Here is a 26,005-nt window from a genome sequence, read left to right as displayed (position 1 = left end):
TGCAATCATGTCAACATGGACCAGAATCTCAAAGGAATGTTTCCAACATATTGTGGAATCCATGACACGAAGAATTGAGGCTGTTTTGAGAGCAAAGTAATACTGGTCATAATACTCAGAATTAGTATAGTGTTCCTCATAAAGTGCTCAGTGGGTGTAGGTGCTATGAGACACACTTTTCTTACTGAAGGTTACGGAGAGCGTTATTTCAGACTTTGCATATCTGGAAAGAGATGCTCTGACATCTGGTATTCACGGTGTGTTACATGAACCACATCACTGTTAAAGTACACAAGGTTTCATCTCTGTGCCTAAAAATGGTGTCCCTAGAATTAAGTTGCCATGGATATGTACCAGAATTCAAATGTTGCGTCTGAAACGCTTTGAGGATCTTTTCATTAATAATGTGTTTGAAAACTTTTCTGAATTATCCTCGTCATTCAGCCTGCCTCCGTCTCACCTATTCCGTTTCTTTCAAGTTAGGCATTGTGTCTCCTCCCTATTCACTGGTTTTCCCTCCTTACCTACAAAGTCTGCATGGGAAGAGGTGTTCAAGCTGAATCCTCATAAGGGTGGCATTATCTCATGGATATATGCAACGATCTGGTCACAGGACGATTCTTACAATATCAAAACCATTAGTGCTTGGGAAGAGGAATTAGGCCTGGAGCTTGAGGATGATTACTGGGGCAGAGCGTTAGATAATATACGTACCACCATGTCCTGTGCTAGACTTAGTTTCATACAATTTAAAGTGGTCCACAGAGCTCACCTCTCTAGGAGTAAACTATCTAAAATATATCCCAATGTCCCTGACGTGAAAAATGCAAACTTTCGCCCTGTAACCTCAGTCATATGTTTGCACTCTGTCCCAAATTGCAGAACTTTTGGAACTCTTTCTTCAAAACTATGTCCGACGTTCTTAAAATCAAATTAGATGTCTGTCCTTTAAAAGCCATCTTTTGTGTTCCATCTCAGCGTCAACCTCTGAACCATAAAGAAGCTAGCGTTGTGGCCTTTGCATCGTTACTTGCTTGGCGCAGAATACTATTGTCTTGGACCTCTCCACAACCCCCCTCTATATCAGTCTGGCTTAAAGATTTAATCTTCTTTTTAAAACTTGAAAAAATCAAGTACAACATCAAAGGCAGGGGTGACTCATTTTTGGGAAAATGGGCGCAATTTATTACCTACTTCAATGATGTACGCACCCTGGTGGTGGATTGAGGAGAGGTAGACTGTAATTCATGATTATCTTACCCCCTTTGTTTTTTTTTGTTGTTGTTATTGTTTTGGGTTTTTATGTTTGTTCGTTTTTGTTTTTTTTGTTGTTAATTTTTTTTTTGTGTGTGTGTTTTGTTTTTTTTCTCTGGTTGTTTGTTTTATTGTTTTTTGTTTCCCCCTTTCTTTTGGTTTTGGCTGTGGTTGTTTGTTGGGGTTGTTGGGTGGGGTGTTATGTAAAATGTAAATTTTCAAAAAAAATTCTATGATCAAAGAATTTAAATGTTGCTAGAGGTAATATAAAACACAAAAACATACTAAAATCCTATTACCTATAGCCGAACACACCTACTTGAGCAAAATCCTGTTTAATATTTAAAGTGTTGCAGCTATGGCAAGGGAGCAACATGTTGATTTTTATCAAGAAAACTAATGCCAAAATGTACCACTATATCAATGAAACATGGCGGATGCAGACATCCAAAGTTGGGCCAGTTGTAGTTACGACACAGTGACATAAGTCTTTAGTGAATAAACAGCCTTTATATTTGAGCTGGTTATCTATGAGTAACACTACTGTGCAGACATTTTGCTATGAAGCTACAGATTGCACAGTCATGACATCTTAAGTGTTAATAGTAACAGTTAATTTAACAGTGTATACAAAGTGTGATTCCAATGGAAAAATGGCAGTGTGACCCATGGGCTTGAGTTTCATGCACCTCTGTCACGGTTGGTGTTGATGAAATGTAAGTGCTGCTCATGGCATGCAGCAAAAGGAAATTAAAAAAACGCTTCAGCAATGTCTCCGGTGTGAATTGGCCTTAATCCTGACAGATGCTTGCTACGAACAATTTACACTGAAGTCTCCATCATTGAACAGGTGACAACATCAGTTTAAACCTTCAACATAGAATTTGAGATGCAGCATCTGTTTTCATCACGGCCCGATCTGTGTCACACATACGCGTACGTTTGATAAAACATATGTAGTGTGGTGGTTTTTTTTGTTTGTTTGTTTGTTTGTTTGTTTTTTTTAATAGAGCTGCTTGTTATGAAAATACATGGTAATCTGAATTTGTTTTCATTCAAAGCAGAGTTTAATTTTTGGCTTTCAGTTTTCCTTTTACCTTGGCATTCAAATTCAACACTCAGTAAGCATGCTTGAAAAGCAGCCTTGTGAATATACTTGATGTATAACACAAAAAAAATGAATTTGGGCCATACTGCCTACATCTCTAGTCAAAAAAATAAGCTGATTCAGATGGAGATATCAGTGAAATCAATAATAATAATAATAATAATAATAATAATAATAATAATAATAATAATAATTAAAAATCCCCATGTTGGATAGAACACAGGTGAAGCGGTTGAGTTTGCAGTACATTCAGTACAATTCCCACACTTCTAGCTTCCCACACTTCTTCACCAGCTGATGAATTAGAAATTAGAGCTGAGTTTTGTTTTTCATTAATAATCCATTTCTCACGCTTCATTATGCTTTAATAGTCCCCAGAATGAGCTCATTTGGCCAGTGCGCTCACCTCATAGGATCCAGAAGCTGACTGAGAGGGAGAGTCCCGTGGATAATTTAGGAGGGATGCTTTCTCAGACACTTTCTTTTATAGGCACCATAAGACGGGCAAGTAGAATAAAACTGAATATAAGAATAAGGGCTCTCGAGTGACTCAACCTTATGTCTGGGAGGTTTGTATCCTGACTGTGTCACAGTCATCCATGGCCAGGAGTCTAATGAGCATACTTGGCCCAGCTCTGGAGGTGGGAAGGCTGGCATTCCTCTCTCCCCTGACACTGAGTGCCACTCGCTAGTCGTGGGAGTCTGTAAGCTCTTTTGGCATACAGAATAGGATAGCTGGCACATTCAGATGCAGTGTGGTTGACCTCAACGTTCTCAGACGAAGCTTGTGTTAACCTTCACCCTCACTGTCCACCAGAAAACTACAGCTGCATGCTATTCACTGTTCACCACAAGTGTAAGGAAAGAAATTTGTGTTTAACCTAGTAAGGCCCGTTTACTTTTATCCATCTAATTTCATCGCCCACATCCACTCGAGGCTGATAAATTACAGTAAAGCCGTGCAGTCTTCTCCTGTTCGCCTGCCAGGGGTTTATTGGCGCGGTGTTGCAGAGACGGCAGAAAGAGCCTGGTTAAGTGATTGTGTTTGGGTTGGAGGGGGCAGAGGAATGGACTGCGGTGTGTAATGTCTGCCTGGCAGAAATGCCCACTGAATCCTCCCATCCCCACTGCTAAGATGAAGGTCTGAGAACTCCTCCATCAGAGAGATGCATGGGTTCCTGTCAGTCGAGGTTCTTAGTTAAAGCTCTCTAACAGAACTGCATACTTTTCGCTTTGTTTGTTTCAGCCACAGCTATTCCATTGTCCTGTGGTATGCTGCACTCGGCAGTCTCCCGCTTCCCCCTTAGACTTCTAGCTTGTTTAAACAATGCCAAAGGAAGACATTAAGGAAGTGTTTACTAAAGACTTCCTCTTTGATTATCAACCCGTCCATGTGAATTTACAGCAGACTGAAGATTGCAAGGTTATTGCATGTGCTCTCGTTCTGAATTGCCAGTATATGGTCATTATTTGCAGTTTGTGTGAGAGTATGGGGTTTGCTTGTGTGCTTGGTCTAACTGGAGTCTTGCAAATGAAGGTTTTGGTTGTCACCTTGAATGTAGTTGGGGAAAGCCCTTTGAAGCATGTGTGAAGATGAGGGATGACTGTTCATAGATTGTGTGTGTGTGAGAGAGAGAGAGCGAGAGAGAAGGACGTTAAGCACCACTTTATATGTGGATATCCTGCCAGGTGCAGCCTACAGTCCTGGCACAAACTATACCAGCTCATCCTTTCTGACTGGCCTTAGTGGTCTCTTGGTGGTTTTGACCGGGTGAATGGAGCATTGCCCTTTGCAGATCATCTCATGCTAAAGTCTGTTTATCGCTTTTCTTGAAACCATAACAGTGGAATTCTCTTTAACCCTTTAAAGTTTGCCTGAACCTAATGATCTGTAATATAATGGCGCTGTTATTGTGAGCCTTTACATATTCTGTTGTGTTAGCAGCATTGCAGAAAGGGTGCAAAAATAAATGAGTAAATCAGTGCTCACACACCGTGTAAATTTTAATCTAAATAAAAAGCTATGCCTTTAGACAGTATATGTAAGGGTTTTTTTTTTTTTGCCACATTATTCTTTCTTCCCATCAATGTGCAGCACATCAAGGTCATTTAGGCTCTTGGGGAAATCATGCAGTCGTGCACCGGCTAATAGGAGCCCAAGGAAAACATAAACACAAGTTTTGATGCTGTGCTACTACTGAGATTTAACTGTATTTTAAGAAGTGTAATCCCCTCAGGGTGTGCAGGATGTTAATTTGGATGTAAATCTCACAACTTATGCATTGCTCGTTCTCTCTTTTTTTTTTTTCTTCTTCTTTTTTTTCTCCTCTCTCTTCCCTAATGCAGAGTGCAGCAATGGAGGAGACGGTAATATGGGAACAGCACACAGTAACTCTGCACAGGGTGGGTATTGGTGCTGGTCTGTTTTTTTACTCGATTATGTTTTGAAAGATCCAGGCTCTTGTCTTCCATTGAACCATCATTTGGCTAATTGGATAAAATGGTCAAGGAAATTATAAAGCAGCATTAATGACTCTAATTGCGAGAATAGTCAAATAGTCAATAAAATGTGATGGAAGAACAGAGGCATATGTTACAGTGCATAAGTACATTTTGCACTTTACATATTACTTAAACAGTGGTTTAAAAATAATTTTACAAGCACAATCGTTAGTTATTTTATTTGGCCCCGTTGGGAAAATGGTTTTGCAGCATAATCACACACACCTCAGAAATCACGATTGGTGTGTGCGCGTGTGCGTGTGTGTATGTATAAACAAAATATACAGTATAAAAAGGGATAATGACTTGGTTAAGGTCATTAAAAGAAAACTTGGGACCTAGACCTTTCATCACAACTCTACAGATAGACTCGCCATCTGCCACTTGCCACTCTCGCAGTTTGTTTTCCAGTATTTGACCTTGAAATATGTATCTTTTTTAAAGCCTAATAGCTAATAATATTTACTTTGGCAGTTTAATAAAGAACTACTCTGCTCACACAGACTAGTCTACAGCATGAGATTCGACTCTATGTTCGCACAGCGAGTTTGAGTGGCACTATTATTTCCTACATTTAAGCTTTTCATTCATCACAGTTCGCCACGTGTCTACATTGTGGAAACCGATGCTGCAATAATGCTAAAAATAGGATTGTGAGTACAGAAAAATGAATTGCACCGCTTTTAGAGAAAATTTTCCTTCCTACTGGTAACCATTTGGGCTTCTCTCTGCAGGCTCCAGGGTTTGGGTTTGGAATCGCCATCTCAGGCGGGCGGGACAACCCTCACTTCCAGAGTGGAGAGACGTCCATCGTCATCTCTGATGTGCTAAAGGGAGGGCCAGCAGAGGGCCTCTTGCAGTAAGACACACTGCACCACTATTTCCTGTTTTCTGGCACATACCTTCTTCGTTTGTGAACATGCACTACCTGTCAAAAGTTTGGACATACTAGACTAAACTGGAATTTTTCGTTGTGTATATATATTTTTTTCTTCCAGTTTGAATAAAGGTTTATGGTTGAAATATGTTTTTAAGGCCAAAGTATATAGTGAAGTATAGCTTGAACATACATAGTAGAGCATAAATAGTGCTCAGGTTGTTTTTAAGAAACGCCTCCTGAGTGAAGGTCTTTCATGAAACTGATTGAGAAGATGAACAGTGTGTGAAATGTGATTACTGTTGATCGTTTTGAGTTGTCTTTTCTTTTCAGTGCATAATTTCATATGCTAATTCATAGTGTTAATGTCTGCATTATTTTTCTAGTGTAGAAAATCCCTTTTGTTAGCATGTTTCCAGACTTTTCACTGATGGTGTACATTATTTCTCAAATAACACACACTGAAGCCCAAATATAGTTGGTCAACTAAGTAAAATAAAATTTTATGCTCGACTCCTGCGCTATACTTTATAGTTTGCATACACTACGTGACAGACTTTCTTCTTTCTGGGCACATAAGATTATTGGGCGAGCATGGTGTATCAAACACATAGTCACTATAGGCATAAAAACAACAAAGAAATCCCATTATTATATAACAGCTAGACATTAGAGATGGCAGTGATCCAGCATCTGGTAAATGCTAGGTGTTTGATACTAGAGGGAGGAAAAAGAATTAATCTGATCCAATACTGTAACAAATCTTGCCTGAAATATCACAAACTTGCTTGTAGCACAATGTAACATAAAGCGACTTGAAGTAGGTCATGCACTAATAACAGAAGCCACTCAAGTTACCATCTCACAAATTGCTGGCCTGGCCACCCAGAACAAACTGATTATGCTTCCAGGCTGTCAATCTTTATTCATATCAGACGAACAACCAGAGGAAAAGAAAACACTTCCTATTGACTTTTGCAAAGCAAAATTTTTCGTTTGGCATGCATGTTAAAATGTAATGTACTGGTCTGATACACCTCAGTACTGTAACTATAGCGAGTGCTGTTCATTCCAGTCAGAAAAACACCACAGATCCTCCACCATTCAGTAAGAAGTAAAAAAAAAAAAGCATGTATTTTTGATAAGGATGTTTTATTTATTTATTTTTAAAATAAATTTATCAATTAAAGGTTTAATTTTCTCTTGTTTCAGTGCAAGATTAAGCTAACTGATCACAGAGACTTTCTCCTTAACATTTTTAAACCCATATGCACCACGGGTGCCAATAATTCTGGAGCTGACGTAAATCTCCTGCTAGCACAATGTGCCGTCACTTAATAGGTAGACATATCAAGGGAAAATTTCAGCAATAGTCAGACTCGGATAATATCTCTTACATGGCAGAACATGAAGGCAGGTTCTGAAGACAGAACATGCCTCATGGCTGAAACGTTGTCCAGCAATGTGCTGACATTTTATAGATGGCACAGACATGATGTGCTATGTCAGAAACTTCTTTGGAAGAAAATATGGACCATGACTGCATAAAGTTTTCCACTCCCCAGGAATTAATCTGAATTAATTTTCTTGACTAGCTCACCAAATGTTATTTTATTACATTAGTTAACATTTTCAGCCTAGGTAGCACCGAAATGTGGAACCTGACAAAACACTGGAGCACTTTTGCTGTTGGCAGAATACTCAATGTTTCTGTAATGGTATTGAAAAATGCCAGGAGGGATTGGGTTTTACTCTGAGTTTCACAAGGGCATGGTGGTTTCTTGGGCGTTTTTATATTCCTAGCTCTATATATCAATATATATATTTATATACATATATATATATATATATATATATATATATATATATATATATATATATATATATATATATATATATATATATATATATATATATATATATATATGTGTGTGTATATATGTATGTGTATATGTATTCAGTTACTTCATCATCTCGCACAAGACTTGTATAAGTTTTCAGAGTAAAAATCTATAATATTTTAATGTCTGAGCAAGTTCAAGAATGCTTAGAATTGATTTGTTTTCCCTCTCACACCAGTATGTCGCACCTGTAATCAGTTCTATTCACGTTCCCAAGCTGGACGTTCACTTGAGATTTCGATAATATGAAAGCAGGCAAATCAGGGATAAAATGTCCTTTCCTGTAGAACATGGCTCGCATTAGGCAGTGCTGCCTGTTATTTAATCAAGCATAAAAATTGATAATGCTTTGTAATGTTCTCACAGGGAGAATGACCGAGTTGTGATGGTTAACTCCGTCTCCATGGACAATGTAGAGCACGCGTATGCGGTGCAGCAGCTGCGGAAAAGTGGAAAGAACGCAAAAATAGTAAGTTTTTAGTGTGTGCAAGGTTTGTTTTCCTGTACAGCTGTGCTTCAGTTTAAATGTATTATTATTATTATGCATAATATGGAAAATGTCAAGAGGAAATACTTTTGGAGCAAAACTAATTATACCTGACACAAAAAAGTTTAATTTGCTTGAACATCGAGATTAGATTTCAGTCACTGATTGAGCACTGTTCCCCTCTTTTTCTCTCCCTCTCAGACCATCAGACGAAAGAGGAAGGTTCAGGTCCCATCCGGGCGTCACGGAGAGCGAGAAACCATGTCTGAGCATGATGAAGATGATGACAGCTATGAAGATGAGATCTATGAAGTACGTAGTGGGCGGAGCGGGTACGGTGGGGGCGGGGCCTCCGGACGACGTAGTGCTAGAGGAGAGCGACAGGGCACGCGAAGGGAGCGGGACAGAGAGCGAAGCGCCTCCAGAGACAGGAGTCTGTCTCCACGCTCGGAGCGCCACTCTGTCTCTTCCAACCTGGCTTCCCGTCCAGCCAAGGTCACACTTGTCAAGTCTCGCAAGAATGAAGGTTGGTTTCACAACGTCAGACTGGCCATTAGTTTCTCTTTATTCTTTCATTGGAAGCCAAAACCACTCAATTTTAGTTCAAATACAAATAAAGTATGTTATTAGTGACTAACAAAAAGGACAAATGAATATTACTAAATAAATATACTAACATGGCGCGCAATTGTGTTCCTGCTCTTCACTCTCATAAGCAGAATATGGCCTTCGCCTGGCGAGCCACATCTTTGTGAAGGATATCTCTCCCGAGAGCCTGGCTGCCAGGGACGGCAACATCCAGGAAGGTGATGTGGTGCTGAAGGTGAGAGGGCACGACCGCTAGAAATGAGCAGTCTGGTAAACTACGATTAGATGATAGAGATGGTCAAGAAGAGAGCATGACGTTAATTCTGAGATTAAGGAGACTTTTTGATGCTTTTGCTTAAAATAAACAATACGAAAACGATTAGATGCTGTGTGCCAACTTGGTATGCCTTATAATATTTGTACAGTGTCTTGTGAAGGTTACAAATGGGGGGGAGGGGGGGTGTAAGAAACGTAAAATACAATGGTATACAACGAAATACAAAAAAAATACACAGTGTACTTGCGAGCACACATTTTTAGAACATTGCCTATGTGACTGTGTTATGGGTGTGTTTTTAGATGATTATAAGCTTTTGTGTACTGAAGAAAATCTGAGAGGTTTCACAAGTGCATATAGTTAGCTGTTTTTAAAATGGGCCAGAGCAATAGCTTTGAGCTTTACTTGGTGTTGAATAAAAAAGGGACTTTGGTCCGCAATGTCTTTTCTTTCTCACTGGGATTTCAACCATTTTTTTTGCCACATTTTTTATTGTATAGTGGCCAAGAGCACCATTATTTATAGTCTCAAGGGCTCTTGGTTATGAGCTTTTAAGAAACTCGAATGCTGGATTGTTTATTCTTAGTTCAGAACATGTTGTGTAACATTTGAAGTTCTCCTCATATTCTGGCAGCTCCAGTAAATGTCTGCTCAGAGGAAAAACTCTAAGTTCTGTAAAATGGAGAAACGCCCAAATCGTGGTGGCCATCAAGAAGGTGTTTTTATGTGGTTGTCAATATTCAGGTATTAAGCACCAGAAATGATGCAGCATGTGCTGCATGCCACAACTGCTCTGCAACAAATGTGGCATGGGTATGCCCGGTACACAGAAAGTGGTGCATTCATTTCTGTGCTTTTTTTAAAATTTATTATTATTTAATTTTTTTTGCACTGATTTAGTGAATATAATGTGCAAATATCTCTTCTGGCCTCCAGGTATATCAACAATATTAACGATCATCACCACTCTATATCATCACATAGTTTTGAACTGAGATTAATTTTAACCAGTTCCAGAATGCGTGCTGCTACTCTGTTTGCATTTGAAGTTTTGAAAATAACTAGCTCAAACTCCAACCTCATCCAGATCATTGAGTATAAATTTGTGCAGTGTAAAAAGTCTCCTAACGATTTTATAACTTCTTTTCTTAGATAAATGGCACAGTGACTGAGAACCTCTCCCTGATAGATGCTAAGAAGTTGATTGAAAGGTCGAAGGGCAAGTTGAAGATGGTTGTGCAGAGAGATGAGAGAGCCACGCTGCTCAACATCCCTGATCTGGATGACAGCATCCCCTCAGCCAATGCTTCCGATAGAGATGGTTAGTAAATGCTATTTTAGCATTTAATGTGTGTCTTGAATGAGTGTTTTATCTGAAGAGTATTCACTTGTGTTAGTATGTAATTTGTTTTTTGTGAAAGCTAATGTTTTGCGGTTATTGGTGACAGATATTTCAGATATCCACTCAGTAGCGTCTGATCACTCAAACCGGTCCCATGACAAGAAGAAGAGCAGTCGCTCTCGCTCGCCAGACCGGCGCTCGGAGCCCTCAGACCATTCCAGACATTCCCCTCCACAAATCAGCAATGGCAGGTCTGTGCTCGCTCTCTCTCTCTCTCTCTCTCTCTCTCTCTCTCTCTCTCTCTCTCTCTCTCTCTCTCTCTTTTTCTATCTCTCTCTTGCTTTCTTTCTCTCTTTCTTTCCCTCTCTCTCTTTTTTCTCTTTTTCTCTCTCTCTCTTTCTTTCTTCCCTTTATTTTCTAGCTTTCCTGCTGCTGTTTCATATTGCAGGAGGTTGAACGTTGTAATGCAATTGTTCAAGCTTATCCTTGAAAAAAGTTTTCATGTGCATTTTAATTTATTAATTTATTACTAATTTATTCATTTAATTTATTAATATTTCAAATCAGATCCACGCGATTCTTGGGGCACAGAGTTCAGCCAGTGTAAGTGAATCGAACGTGGTTTGAAAGCATCCCAACAGACGATGATGGGTAGATGATTTGACTCGAGCACTACCAACTAATCGAACTTCCTTTTCATCATTGTTTTGAGCACTGAGGCTATTGTTCAGTACTGTACTGATCAAACTACCCTAACTCCTAACTGATGGGCCATTTCTGTTCGTTGTAAATTTCAAAGTAAAGAGGTTAATCTCTGAGTTTGGTTAATCCATATACGGTCCTAAATGTGAGGTTGCCATGTGGGGTAGCCCTGGAAAGTTTTTAATTAAGAATTTCTCTCCTCACATGCTCATTCATGGTTGCTTTTTAGCCTGGTTCTATTTTACCAGCTTGTTAGCAGAGGCGGAAGTGTGTGTTTTTAAAGTGTTGTGACAGTCTCTGTCCTCCTTCCTTCCCCTCTCTCCCTCCCTCTCCTTTTTGCTCTCTCCCCTTACACTCAAAGAAGGATATTTTCCCAGCTTAACTCACTGGTTATGTGTGTACCCTTTAGAAATCTTACTTGAGCTACAGTTTCAATTTTAGACACATGGAGAGGAATAAAACTTTAATATAATAGATTGATTGATTGATATTATTATTATTATTATTATTATTATTATTATTATTATTATCATCATCATTATTATTAACAGCAACAACAAGACAAATTTCCCAATGGTATTGGTCCACATACAGCCCCACAAAATTGTAACGTTATATGTACTTAAATATATGTTTGGGCATTAATGTTGGCAGAAATTGTACATTCATTTCTTCAGTGAAACAGCAGTGGAAAACTGTCTCTGAACAAACCTTCCACCAGAAGTCACAAATTCTATGAACAGGCTGTAAGTGATGAGAGAAACTTTTTGTTATTGCCACCCCCCACCCCACCCCCCAAGGGAAAGAAACCTGCTTAGACAAAATTAAGCACAAATTCACAATTGATTTCGATTACTCAGACATGGTGTGTGAACTTTCGTTTTCTCTTCCACAATTTGGTAGTATTCCAAATAAAAGCTCTCGACCACTGAACCATTATAGCAAATAACACCGCATTTATCGTTTTTGATCTGACCATGGTGGTCATCTCTCCACTAAACGCAACAGTCGTGTAGCATGACAACAGACAGGACAGCATTTATTTGTTTGTTTGTTTAAAACAGTTGCCATGTGAACACAGCATTACACTCAATGTCAGCCCTTTTTTACTGAACCATACTAATTGCTGGGACGAATATTCATCAGCATCATGAATTAAACAAGGCCACATGTGGAGTCTGCCTGCAATTAGACAGGAAAGGGGAGTAAAGGAGAGATGGGGTTTATTTTTGCAGTCTATAAACACCGCTCTCCCTGTGCCCGCTATGACATTAAAGGTTACTGAATGGTCACACTCTGGCTCTCTGTGGCCATGTGCTGATTTTCAAGGGCCATTTTCTCATTTAGCACTCAGGACCAGTGCACACACTGCACCTGGAGTGGTGTGTGTGTGTGTGTCTCTCTCTCTCTCTCTCTCTCTCTCTCTCTCTCTCTCTCTTTCTCTCTCTCTCCTATCATCCTCTATCACTCCAGATCAGATGGGCTGGTCTAAATATAGCCCAGCAAAGGAGGAGCAAAGCACAGCTGTGACCTTCAAGACTACCTAACTGCTGTAGAGATGCATTGTCCTTCTCTCTCTCTCTTTCTCTTTCTCTCTCTCTCTCTCCCTCTCTCTCTCTCGTTCGTGTTTTATTAAGTGTGTGCATTGCGTTGATAGTGAAGGAATGGCATGTGGTTTTTATTTTTTATGTTGTCTGCCTTTCAGGCCAAAAGGCATGCATTAATCCTTAAATATGCTTAGTGGAAAAGTCATACTTGCTAATTCTTTGCTGCTCGTTCAACACAGCTTATTAGTACAGATATACATTAAGTGTATATGCTTTTTAAGTCTTTATGGAGCTTGGTATTGTGGGTGGTACTTTTATGGTAGCTTGGTATTTTTGATTTACTAAAACTAAGCATCACTCTGCGTCTTAACTCAAAACCTCGTCCTTGTGCTTGCAGTCACAGGAGCCGTGATGAGGATCGCATCTCAAAGCCACTCCCCTTGCCTGCTAAAATGGTGGAAGAGACGCATAAATCACTGGAACAGACTGGGACCAGAGAGGAGAAACAGCTCCCCCCTCTGCCAGGTCAGAGTTCAGATCAACACCCTAACCCACCCATCACCAGCATGCTTGTTGCAATTAGTACTTTTATGTAATTGTTTATATAAAATCAAATTTAAAAAATGTTTTTACCAGATGAATTTGCTACGAAGCATTGAAAAGTTTCTAGCTTAGAGATGAGACTGAAGAGTGTGAGTGCACAGTAGTGATGTGTGCAGTATGATTTTTATCAGTTTTGACACTCCCTGCCTGTAGCATCCTGCCGGGTGGTGACTTGACCTCTTTTAGCAGGGAAGCCACTTTGTGTGGGTTTGTGTGTGTGTGTGTGTGTGTGTGTGTGTGTGTGTGTGTGTGAACATGTTTACTGGTCTTCATAGAACCAAAGCCTGTGTATGCTCAGCCTGGCCAGCCTGATGTGGATTTGCCTGTCAGTCCAGCGGATGCCCCTGTGCCCAGTGTAGCCCATGATGACAGCATTCTGCGGTACCCTTTTTCCTCTTCATAATCATGCACAGATTTGAGGAACAACTTGTCACTTGCAGGGATTTTTAATGTCCGGACTTTATTTCTCCAGACCTAGTATGAAGCTGGTAAAGTTTAAGAAGGGTGAGAGCGTGGGGCTGCGGCTGGCTGGCGGCAATGATGTGGGCATTTTTGTGGCTGGCGTGTTGGAGGACAGTCCTGCTGCTAAAGAAGGCCTCGAGGAAGGAGACCAGATACTCAGGGTGAGGCCTCCTGACTGTCTCGTGCCCAATATAAATCATTTAACGCAAACGTTTTGTGAATTTGTAGAGACATTAGCATTCATTATATGCTTCATTTTCCGGTAGACTAGAAGTATTCTTCTCTATCCTAACACATCTTAATGATAGTTTAGCTCTGTTGAATGATGAGTAGTTCTTTTTAGTATTCAAGTTTTATACCTACTTTTATGGGTTGTGTGATGGCAGCCTTAGTTTTATGGGGGCTCGGTTCCCGAGCTCTGCCTTACTTGCCGTGTAAATGCTCTTAAACCTAGCCTGTACCAAAATGCTTTTACTTTCTTGGTGGTTTCCCCAGTGATATGGGCTGTTCTCTTGTCTGGCTGCCAAAATTGCCTTCCTGTGTACGTCTCCCACACTCTGAATCCTTTTAGAGAACAATGAACAGTGACTTTCTCTATAAGGCACACTCACTTTGTGTTTTCCATGTTTTTGTGAGTTTTCTGTGGCTGCTGTATTTTCATTATTTTCAGACTCTTGTTGATAGATCAGTGATCGAGGGACAATCCTTCTGACGTTCTCTCCATAGGTCAATAACGTAGACTTTGCAAACATCATCCGAGAGGAGGCTGTGCTGTTTCTTCTGGATCTGCCCAAAGGGGATGATGTCACCATTCTGGCCCAGAAAAAGAAAGATGGTGAGGATGTTGAGATCATTCACTGTTTTATTCAATTTCCTGTGATCAAATGAGAAATCACATACTTATTCATCTTTTCATTATCTAGATTAAAAACGGACATAACAAAGCGTCATTTTCTCCTCTTTTGCACTTACACATACTCTTTGCTCTCTAGTGTACAGACGAATTGTAGAGTCAGACGTGGGCGACTCATTTTATATCCGGACTCATTTTGAGTATGAAAAAGAGTCTCCGTACGGCCTGAGCTTTAATAAGGGTGAGGTGTTCCGAGTAGTGGATACCCTTTACAACGGCAAGCTGGGTTCCTGGCTTGCCATTCGAATTGGCAAGAATCACCAGGAGGTGGAAAGGGGCATTATCCCCAACAAGAACAGGTACTGAGTAATCTAGAGTAAAAGCATGTAGTAATTTTTGTGACTTTGTAATATTATAAATTCAGACAATAGTTTGAGGTAGAAGAGATCACATGTACAATAACACACAGAGATGATTTGTAGCGTGTTAGATGGACATTTTTTTTTATTTCATACGTTTTAGTCGAATCAAATACGGATCCTCGTGTTGTTTTCTGTCCTGCAGAGCGGAGCAGCTCTCCAGTGTGCAGTACACGCTTCCTAAGACAGCAGGAGGGGACAGGGCAGACTTCTGGAGGTTCCGTGGCCTGAGGAGCTCCAAGAGGAACCTGAGGAAAAGTAGAGAGGATCTCTCCGCTCAGCCTGTCCAGACAAAATTCCCCGCTTATGAGAGAGTAGTACTCAGAGAAGGTGAGGACTTGTTCTATGGCTGTGTCTGGCCTCTTTATTACTTACTTTTTTTTTTTTTTTTGGCAGAGTATTGATTTATCTTGCAGTGTATCTCTCTTTGTTTGTTTTGTCTGTATTTGTATTGTGATGTTTTTTGGGGTTTTCTTTGCACTGACCTGCTTTGTTCTTGTTCCTGCATGATTAGCTGGATTCCTGAGACCTGTAGTAGTGTTTGGTCCCATTGCTGATGTTGCCCGAGAGAAACTTTCAAGGGAGGAACCAGACGTCTTTGAGCTTGCCAGTGAGCATGGTTTACATTTTATGTTGTTGTTGTTGTTGTTATTATAATACCCTTGGAACAACAGACAGCGATATGCATATATAGTGTATATCAAATATACAGTGTAAGCGCAGTTGATTTAAACATCTCATTAATCGTAACTTTTATGGCCTAACACTGTGTCTTGTCTTCAGAGAGTGAGCCTAGAGATGCAGGCACAGACCAGCGAAGTTCTGGAATCATCCGTCTCCATACCATTAAACAGATTATTGATAGAGTTAGTATCTGAGTGCTTACCACAGCATATAACACTTAGCTGTAGATTAACTCTACAGTCTGGTTCTTTGCTGATCCTATACTAAATTTCACCCTTGGGCTATGTATCCTCTGGTAGGATAAGCATGCAGTGTTGGACATCACCCCGAATGCTGTGGACCGTCTGAACTATGCCCAGTGGTACCCCATCGTGGTATTTCTGAACCCAGACAGCAAACAGGGTGTGAAGAACATGAGGACCAGGCTGTGTCCTGAGTCCAGAAAGAGTGCAAGAAAACTGTACGAGCGTGCCCTCAAACTGAGAAAGAACAACCACCATCTCTTCACCAGTATGTGCAGAGACTGCAGAATTTATCACTTAAATAACCACTCCATTTCTCCTTAGCTTCTGAAAGAAGATTCCAGCAAGTGTCAGATGCTGGCTTTATTATTTATTTTAGCAGTGATCCAATTAAGATTGATGGCACAGTTGATTTCTCTTTGTCTCTTGCCCTCTCTCTAATTAGCCACCATTAATTTGAACAACATGAATGATGGGTGGTATGGAGCTCTGAAAGAGACCATCCAGCAACAGCAGAACCAGCTGGTCTGGGTTTCTGAGGGCAAGGTAAATAGATGTTTTACTTCAGTGCTATAATATAAGTAATATAAGTATGAAGTGTCAAAATGAAGCCTCATTTTAGTGGCTTGATTAAAAGGGGTGCATACTTTGAGAAAATTTATTATTTACTCTTTCAGTGAAAACACTTTAAATAATTCCATGAAACATTTGTTTTTTTGTACAACCCCAGTATGGAAAATGCTGATAAAAACAGGAGTGATTTGTAAATGTACTTTGACTTGTATTTAAACAAAAAATGTATGAAGACAAGGTATTTGATGTTTTACTTAATCAACTGCATAGTTTTTTGAAGATAAAGTTTATTTTGAAATTGATGCATGCAGCATGTTCCAAAAAAGTTGGGACGGGGCAATTTACGAGTAATAGTGATGACAAGTTGAAATAAGAAGCTGTTGTGAAACAGGTGAGGTAATCGTCTAATCGTAGTATATAATGAGCCTCCAGAAAAGGCCTAATCCTTCAAGAGCAAGGATGGCTCGAAGGTCGCCAATCTGCCAACAGATGTGTCAATAATCCAACACTTTGAGAACAACGTTCCCCAAAGACAAATCAGTAGGATTTTGGGCATTTCACCTTCTACAGTTCACAATATACATAAAAGATTCAAGGAATCTCGGTCAAATCTCTGTGCGTAAAAGGCAAGGCCGAAAACCACTTCTGAATGCGCGTGATCTCCGATCCCTCAGATGTCACTGTATTAAAAAATATCACGAGTCTGTAACGGAGATCCTGACATGGGTTTGGGAATACTTTGGTAAACCTTTGTCATTCAACACCATTCGCCACTGCATCCACAGATGCAAGTTAAGGCTTTACTATGGAAAGCAGAAGCCATACATCAACACTGTCCATATGCACCACCGACTTCTCTGGGCTCGGTCTCATCTGAGATGGACAATAGCACAGTGGTATCGTGTTTTGTGGTCCGACTAGTCAACATTTCGAATAGATTTTGGACAAAACGGCCATCGCGTTCTCCGGGTCAAAGAGGAAAAGGACCATCCAAGCTGTTATCAGCGTCAGGTCCAAAAGCCAGCGTCTGTCATGGTATGGGGGTGTGTCAGTGCCCATGGCATGGGTAACTTGCACATCTGAGAGGGCAACATTAATGCGGAAAGATATATACACATTTTGGAGCAACAGATGCTGCCATCCAGAGCAGGACAACGACAAACCACATTCTGTCATATTACAAGTGCGTGGTTGCGTAAGCAGAGAGTGCGGGTGCGAGCATCGCCTGCCTGCTGTCCTGACCTGTCGCTGATTGAGAATGTGTGGCGCGTTATGAAGTGCAAAATAAGACAATAAGGCCCCATACAGTTGCACAGCTGAAGAAATGCATAATGGATGAATGGGGGAAGATTCCGCTTGCTGAACTTAACCAACTGGTGTCTTCAGTTCCCAAACACTTAAGTGTTATTAAATGAAAAGGTGACATTACACAGTGGTAAACAGTCAACTGTCCCAAATTTTTTTGGAGTGTTGCAGTCATCAGATTTTAAATGAGTGTATATTTTCAAAAATAAATTCACAAAGTAAAACATCAGATATTGTGTTAATAATGTGTCTTCACTATAGAACAGTGTGAGTTGAATTTTCAGATGACACTGAAAAATTTTTATTTATTTATTTATGCATGTCACAACTTTTTCGGAATTGGGGTTGAAAAACACTCACTCTGTTGTTAGTCAGGAGCAGAAATGACCTCAATAACTGAGCACAGATTAGTCTGGCTGTTGAATTGTATTAAGACCCTGAGCTGGTGCTTAAATAATGCTTTTCTTTTAAAGAAATCAAAGCTGTGATTTTCACAGAAATTAAATTTTATTGACTTATTCTATTCATTTTCTACCTGCATCATAGTTATGTGCTCTGCTCCACATGATCATTTTCAGGCTGACGGAGCTCCAGAGGATGACCTAGACATCCATGACGACCGCTTGTCTTACCTCTCAGCTCCAGGCAGCGAGTACAGCATGTACAGCACCGACAGCCGTCACACGTCTGACTACGAGGACACGGACACTGAGGGAGGTGCCTATACAGACCAGGAGCTGGATGAGACCTTGAACGATGAGGTGGGCTTACCCAGCGAGCCTGCAATCACCCGCTCTTCAGAGCCTGTGCGAGAGGATCCACCCGTCATCCAAGACGTGCCGGCTTACCCCAGTTACCCACAACATGCAGCTCCCCAACCTGAGCCCATGAACCGCATCGAACCTGCTGGATTTAAGATTCCTGCTCCCCAGCAGGTACAGTACACAAGTCATGCCAGTGTGCTCCGTGGTGAAGCTTCAGTTTGTGAAGGTGTAATTCTAAGACATGAAGCTGTTTTGTTGCCTGCGATGAGTTTTCAGCATTCATTGGTTAGACCTTCAGTTCAGTTCTGAACTAATATATGCACTCGGAATGTGAAATCAGCAGGTTGATGTGGTGTACATTTTTATGTAATATATTAAAGACCCTATTCAGATGGTATTAATTTTCCAAGGGACACTTTGGTAAAGCCACACTTTACAATTTACTTTATTTTTAACAATTTCAGTTTTTATTTATTTATTTGTATGTTTGTTTGTTATCCAATATGAGTCATTTAGACTCTTTTAGATTGTATTTGGAGCTTTATTAAACACTTATGGCAATCACCAAGTGATACTTTAATAGATCGGTTGCTATGGGTCTCTAAATGTAATGTCCTCAGAATGCAACAGTTTTATCATGAAAGTGAAAAAGAAAATATTTCGTTGCAGATATTACCCTTACATACGAATACCATCCGAATAGATATGTCCGTTTTTGGTTTTTATTTTAAAATTTTTTTATCAACCTGTTTCTTAAACGTTATCCGTAAGGTTAAAGACCTATTGTTTATGACCACCTTGTGTGCAATAATGCTAACCATCATACTGATTCCTGGGCAGTACTGATTGTGGTTGATTTAGCAGCCTGGAGGTGTCATTAATTAAAGACCTAGTGTAAAAAATGGAAAAAAAAACCCACAGAGCAGTTTGTGTGCATATAGGAATGTGCTTTTGGTAGCGTGTGTCTATAACCTATGTGCCCCGTACTCCACAGCAGGCTGAGGCTGCTGTGGCCCTGCCCACCTTCCCCCCTGCAGTGGCATCAGCGCCCCCTGCTGCTGATCCCGCCGCACCACTAGTGGGTACGAAATCCAAGGAGCCAACCGCTCAGGCCGACTCACTTAACCTTCCCGCCCCAGAACCCGAGTCCCAGCCCGATCCTGAGCTCGCTCAGGCCCCAACACACGACCCCCACCAGTCGCTCGCGCCCAGCCCACATCCAAAGGTACCGCCAGTAGCATCACCACGAGCTGGACTCGGGCACGGCCCGCTTCAGCCTGGTTCCGCCCCGCTCGCTCACTCTTTTCAAGCTGCTTGTTTCTTGCACAATGCTATTTCCTTCCACTCTGCTGTCTGCATGTGTACTGTGCCCACCCATGTCTGTGCTGTGTGTGCCTCTGCCACCTCAAGAGTATGGGTGACTGGTACACATGCACGTGATGTGTGAGGGGAAAAGGAAGAGGGCCTGGCACATCTGTGTGATCCTAGGAAAGAGGCCTCTCACTATTAGTCTCTTCACTCTCACCTCTCCTACCTCTTGCATGGCTCCTACTGTTGAGATTTCTTTTAGCTTGATCTGTCTGTAGAAGTAGTATTTAAGAGAAGTAGTACACATTTTGTCATAGAAGTAGAAGCTGCACCACCGAACACTGTAGATGTTGTAGTAGAACAAGGAATTGCAAATGGACCATAATCTGATTTGCAAGAATGGTTGTCTGTAGCTGCATGTCAATCTAACCTGCAGACAGTATAAAAGGAAATAATGTCCTCTATTATTGATAATAACATCTTAAATGTTTTTAATGTCAATAAAGAGATTAATTATCAAATGCATATACTGTTTCACTCTAAATGCATAATTTATAGCGCTTTTTTTTTTTTTTAACAATTTTACTGTCTTCAGGCTACAGAAAGTTGGAAAGTAGCTTTTCAGGCATGAATAAAGCAATAAATGTTCCCCTAATGTTATTCAAACTATTGAAATTTTGTAGTTGGATACATATTCTTTTGGCTGTCATTACTGAAAGGCTTCTTAACAAATTATATAGACATGTAGATCTAGATATGTTAAACTGAGATAAATCTACCTGTTAATTGCATAATAACCACAAAGTGTATAAGCTGGGGGGGGGGGGGGGGGTGTTCTGCAAAAGAATGTGTGAGAGTTTGATGATTTGATCTGTTTTGACAGAGCATTTTGTTGATTTTGAACAGCTTGTGGTCTTTTGTTTTACAATTACTTTTTTTTTTCCTAATTAGATTTATTTCTCTTTTTGTATATTGGCTCTAGTTCCAGATCAGTTTAAAGGCATTAGATCTCTTGGGTACTCATTTTGTCTGTGTTTGCTGTTCTGTTCCCAGCAGATGTATAAGAAGGATCTGTACAGTGTGGATGAGCCTGTGCGAGTAAATCACATGATGAAGCCCCAGCAGCCACAATCTATAGCGCCCCCATCCTCTCTGTCCTTCAGCCACCAGCCTGTGTACCAGGACAAACAGCCATATCGCGAGTACGACCACCCGCCTTACGGCTATGACGGTGGCGGCTACGCACAACCAAAGCCTCACAACTACAACGCGCACCTGCACTATGACAACCGTGTGCCTCATTATGACGAACAGTGGCCCCAGTATGACCAGCAGTCCTCGGCCCAGCCTCCTCCTCCTCCACCTCCAGCTGGGTCAGGCTATCCTCAGGGCCACCAGCCTCCCACTCTGAGCTATGAGCCCCGCTCCCCCTATGAGGATGGACCCACGCGGGAATATAGCCCTCCTCAGCCTCGCTATGATGAGCCACCTGTTGCTTATGATAACCGGCCGCCACCACGGCATGGAAAACCAGGGCCTGTTCGCTATGAGGAACCTCCTCCTCCACCTCCTCCGGCTATCTATGATGCCCGCTCTCCTTATGAACCAGAGCCCCATGGCTTCCCCATCAATAACCCACGCTCCCCCGACCCTTCTAAGCAGTATTACGGAGACACTTCTCTGAGACCCACGTATAACCCGGGGCTACCAAACCGTGGATACAAACCAGGGCAACATGATCCTCTGAATTCAGACCCTCCAGTTCCTCCTCCTAAACCTGAAGTTGTGCTGTCCCCACTAGAGCCAGTACACAATGCAGCTCCTAAACCACTGCCTCCTCCACCCATAGAAGATCCAGAGGAGGAAGATCCTGCCATGAAACCCCAGTCTGTTCTCAACAGGGTCAAGATGTTTGAGAACAAGCGCTCTGTGAGTGTAGACAGAGCCAAGGAGGTTGGAGATGTGCCAGGGATCAGGGTATGTCCCCCCCCACCCCCTCACCCCCACTTATAAAACAAAATGGGTTTTTAGCTATTATAAACTGTATATTGTTGTATTACTATTTAGATCTACTGTATATAAAAGTCTCACAATTTTGGTGTATTTATTCATGGGGTGTTTGTTAAAGCTGTGTCATTTTCTGATGTAGCCCACAGATTTCCCCAAACCCGTGACTGCCCCTGGCCCAGTGTCCAAGGCCAACTCTCTCAACAACCTAGAACAGGAGAAACCTGCATATAGGTACAAAGCAAGCTGCTTTGCATGCAAACATAGGTCATGCTGATTATCCTCTTAAAGGTGTTTTTCATGGCTTTATGCAATGCGCTCTGCTTATGTGTTTCAGCTTTTAGTTAATATGTGAGATGCAGGGCACCAGAAAATTCTTTATTTGTCCATTTTAATTCTCCCTCATCTTGCCTCTCTACATAGGGCTCCAGAGCCACAGAAACCCCAGTCTCGATTAGGAGATGAGGTGGTTCGTGCCAACCACTACGACCCTGATGAGGATGAGGAGTACTTCAGGAAACAGCTGTCCTACTTTGATCGCCGCAGCTTTGACAACAAGGCCGTGACTCAGCCTGTAGTCAATCGCTTCCATGATTTGGCTAAACCTGCACAGCCTCAGCTAGGATACCCTTATAACAGGTACAGACCATAATAAAGGTGTATTACATTTGAGTGTAGGGGTATGATGATATAGCAGGATAAGGAAATAGTATACAGTTCATATGTGACAGGATGACTTGTGGTTTTCAGGCAAAACTATTTCCAGATTAATTTCTTATACTGTCAAGTTTATGACAGTCTTATGGTGGCGTACACGAACCATAAACTGTTTGTTTTTTTTTTGTTGTTGTTTGTTTGTTTGTTTTTTTTGTACAGTCTGTAAAATTCATTCATTAATTCATTGGGATATATACGATTAATTGAATATGCATCTGTATTAATTATATGTTTGAACAACCGTGCTACCCAGGACGGAGTCAGTGGAGAAAGTGAGCCCTGTGGATAAGAGATATGAGCCGGTCCCCCAGGTTAACCCTACACCAGCTCCGTATGGTCAGACAGGCCCTGCTGTCCCGCCCACATCTCTGCCCAAACTCAGCAATGCAGAGGGTAAGAGTTTAAATCACACACTGAACATCTTTATTAAGCAGTGCAGAGTTCACACTAGAAGTGTAACACAATCCCAATGCATCTTTTACTTTATCTCTATCTTTATCGGTTTCGTGTGCCAAATATCTGCAATTGTATTTTCTAACATAATTAATTGCTTCTATTTCTCAAAATATAAATAAAAAGTAGCCTAATTAAATCCCAATGTCAGTGCGCACCTCTGGTTACAATCAGATGGTTACCAAGAAAAAAAAAAACTTTAAAATGTGCACCTTCTGTTCGTGTCTCTATATTTGTGTCTGTTTAGAACATATTGTCTGTTAAGTTTTAATTACTTGTTTGTATTCAGTTGTTTCTCTCCCTCTTTGGTAATTCACAATGAACTCTCTCCCAGATCACCATAGTTCCCCTAAAGGAAAACCCGATTTGTCTACTCTCCGCCCTCCTACCCGAGATGAACCAGTCCAAGGCAACTATCTTCCTCAAAAGTCTCCAGTTAATGGCACCGACATCCCGCCCAAGACTCTGAGTGTCCCTGCTCCCACCAGTTACAACCGCTACGTTCCAAAGCCTTACACAAGCACTGCGCGGCCCTTTGAGCGCAAGTTTGAGAGTCCTAAATTCAACCACAACCTTCTGCCCAATGACACCCAGGCCAAGCAAATCGTGGTAAACAACAACCCCAAACCTCACCTCTCACCGCAACCTCTGGACACAGATAGTGGAGTGGACACATTCACTCGCACTATGGACAACCGGCCCAAATATCAGCACAACAATGTCAACGCTATCCCCAAAGCTATCCCTGTCAGGTAAAATGCCTCACCATATGCTCCTCATGACCACTGTGCCTCACGCCCCTGCGTCTGCCTCTTTATCCCTTTCAGCATTGAGTAAATGATCCCTTTCTCTTTCAGCCCCAATGCACTGGAGGATGATGACGATGATGAAGGACACACTGTGGTTGCCACAGCACGGGGCATCTTTAATTGTAACGGCGGAGTATTGAGTTCAATTGAGACAGGTGTAAGTATTATCATCCCCCAGGGAGCCATTCCTGAAAACGTGGAGCAGGAGATCTACTTTAAAGTGTGCAGAGACAACAGCATCCTGCCTCCACTGGACAAGGAGAAAGGTTAGTATCGTTGTTTAATGAAGACATGACAAACTGTATCTCATTCTACTTTAGTCATTGTTAATATCCTTAAATAATTCATGCAGATGTGTTTAAAATGGAAGAACAAATCAATCCTGGTGCACTTTGCTGCTATAATGCCTCTGGAAAACATCACATTTTCATGCCTTGCTCACTTGTCTTGATGCAGGTGAAACTCTGCTCAGCCCCCTGGTCATGTGTGGGCCTCATGGTCTGAAGTTCCTGAAGCCGGTGGAGCTGCGCCTGCCACACTGTGCGTCTATGACCCCTGATGGTTGGTCTTTTGCTCTAAAATCCTCCGACTCCTCGTCGGGTACGCTGTCCTTTCTCTGGCCTTCTGGGTTTCTTTGGGTCTTGTGATTGGTGATTTTATTAGGGATGTATCAATCTAATCGTGTATCAATATCCGACTGATGCTGACCTAAAGTGTGGGATCGAGATTCAGTCAGACACGGTGTCTGGTCTGTTGATGGAAGTTCTTTGGTTTGCGGTATTGAGCTAGCTTGCTATCTAGGTTATGTAGGTAATGTTTAACTACAGCCATGACAGCCTTTTGATGCGACAGCCGCTACAGAGAAAGTCACGCTCGTCTTTCTTTAAACTACATTTCACGTGTATTCCTATTGGAAGTGACTGCGAGGAGGCTGAACGGTGCTGTTGCCATAAGCACAGCACAGTGCGGTACTTAAAAAGTTGAAAAAATTGTAACTTTAGAGAAAAGCAGAGACTGATGTAAAATGCTTTTTTACCTCCCAATCAGGTCTCACGTTGGCAGGCAAGAGAGGAAAAACCAACATGGAGAACAGACATTAGACTTGCTTAGTCAGTGAATATAAGGAGACTTCCGTGTTGAATAGAAAATTAAAAACTAAAATAAGAACTTGGTTGTTTTTGGGATATTCACCTGTATACAAAGTGCACCGGTACACGTTTTAATTCCGGCTGCATACGGTCAAGCAGCTCATCTTTCTCTTAATATTTATTCATGCTTCGCTGGTGTACTCCAATCAAAGACATCTTCGAGCGAACTTGTATATTAACACACTAACTATAGTGTTTATTTTAAAATGAAAATATTGAATTGATTTGAATCCGGTATACAAGTCAGTTGTGAGTTTGTATAAGCAGCGTAGTTAACCACATTCGTGAATGGAACAGTATGTATATCATACCAGCTCGGAGGACCACTAACGTCACCACTCCTGTTCAGTGTTGTGAATCATGTGACGCTGACTGACTCAACACTGACTCAACACTGCTTCTGCACATTCAGACACGCTGCCCGCCATCATGCTTGTGTTCTGCATAGCATAGTAACAAAAACTTTCAGATAGCAGACTATATCAGTTGATGCGCAGTGCATTTTTATCAGTATTGTGTCTCAGTTAGGGTTGATACATCCCTGTTGGATATGGTACTGATTCAGCTTGGGTGTCAACTTGGCTATCATTCCATTTCTGTTTCCATTCCAGTTTAACTCTGCTGCTCTTCTATATGATGCTTGTAGAGCTCATATAGAAGAAAAGAAATGTTTCAGCTGTATCATCAAAAAAAACACTGTTGTTGCAAATAGATTCAAACACTGATGGTATTGAAATTAATTTCCAGCAATAAATAAATAAAACAAAACCAAAAATAAAAAAAAGACACATTTATCCATTTAGAACATTTTGAATATTGGAAGAACACTCCAGTCATTTAAACCATTAGTCCTCAAACATTTAGTCGCCAGGGACCCCTTTATCTGTTCAAATAAATTCCACAGATTCCAGCTATTCAGATATTATATTAATATTTTATTAGAACTGTAAGGTGTTTTGATATAATGTGTTCTGTGGTTGGAAAGTTCTGGAAAAGTTGACATTTATTGGCCAGCCTTTTTTTTTTTTTTCTTACCCCCTCCCCTCCCCTGAGTTACTGAGATTTGGATTAAA

General features: G+C 41.1%; 1 protein-coding gene across 12 annotated transcripts in view; it reads left to right on the top strand.

The window, feature by feature from the left end:
- tjp1b (tight junction protein 1b) overlaps nt 1–26,005 on the top strand; it is a 46,497-nt gene that overhangs the window by 18,573 nt on the left and 1,919 nt on the right. The window contains exons 2-27 of one of the 12 annotated variants that reach the window (XM_053685539.1): nt 4,709–4,765; nt 5,599–5,723; nt 8,009–8,111; nt 8,331–8,655; nt 8,846–8,952; nt 10,147–10,315; nt 10,443–10,587; nt 12,983–13,110; nt 13,464–13,569; nt 13,661–13,811; nt 14,377–14,485; nt 14,643–14,862; nt 15,068–15,252; nt 15,437–15,532; nt 15,706–15,788; nt 15,906–16,116; nt 16,294–16,394; nt 18,305–18,661; nt 19,488–19,715; nt 20,852–21,775; nt 21,948–22,039; nt 22,229–22,444; nt 22,776–22,915; nt 23,310–23,727; nt 23,833–24,050; nt 24,241–24,384. In XM_053685539.1, the coding sequence (XP_053541514.1) occupies nt 4,709–4,765; nt 5,599–5,723; nt 8,009–8,111; nt 8,331–8,655; nt 8,846–8,952; nt 10,147–10,315; nt 10,443–10,587; nt 12,983–13,110; nt 13,464–13,569; nt 13,661–13,811; nt 14,377–14,485; nt 14,643–14,862; nt 15,068–15,252; nt 15,437–15,532; nt 15,706–15,788; nt 15,906–16,116; nt 16,294–16,394; nt 18,305–18,661; nt 19,488–19,715; nt 20,852–21,775; nt 21,948–22,039; nt 22,229–22,444; nt 22,776–22,915; nt 23,310–23,727; nt 23,833–24,050; nt 24,241–24,384 (5,158 nt within the window). Of the gene's footprint in view, nt 1–4,708; nt 4,766–5,598; nt 5,724–8,008; nt 8,112–8,330; nt 8,656–8,845; nt 8,953–10,146; nt 10,316–10,442; nt 10,588–12,982; nt 13,111–13,463; nt 13,570–13,660; nt 13,812–14,376; nt 14,486–14,642; nt 14,863–15,067; nt 15,253–15,436; nt 15,533–15,705; nt 15,789–15,905; nt 16,117–16,293; nt 16,395–18,304; nt 18,662–19,484; nt 19,716–20,851; nt 21,776–21,947; nt 22,040–22,228; nt 22,445–22,775; nt 22,916–23,309; nt 23,728–23,832; nt 24,051–24,240; nt 24,385–26,005 lie in introns of all 12 variants that reach the window. The other 11 variants (XM_053685537.1, XM_053685547.1, XM_053685538.1 and 8 more) reach the window with 11 other exon arrangements.

The sequence above is a fragment of the Ictalurus punctatus genome, chromosome 14 (genome assembly GCF_001660625.3).
Source record: "Ictalurus punctatus breed USDA103 chromosome 14, Coco_2.0, whole genome shotgun sequence".
Taxonomy (NCBI): Eukaryota; Metazoa; Chordata; class Actinopteri; order Siluriformes; family Ictaluridae; genus Ictalurus; species Ictalurus punctatus.
The sequence above is the reverse complement of the archived record's forward strand: the minus strand, read 5'-3'. Positions and strand labels throughout refer to the sequence as shown.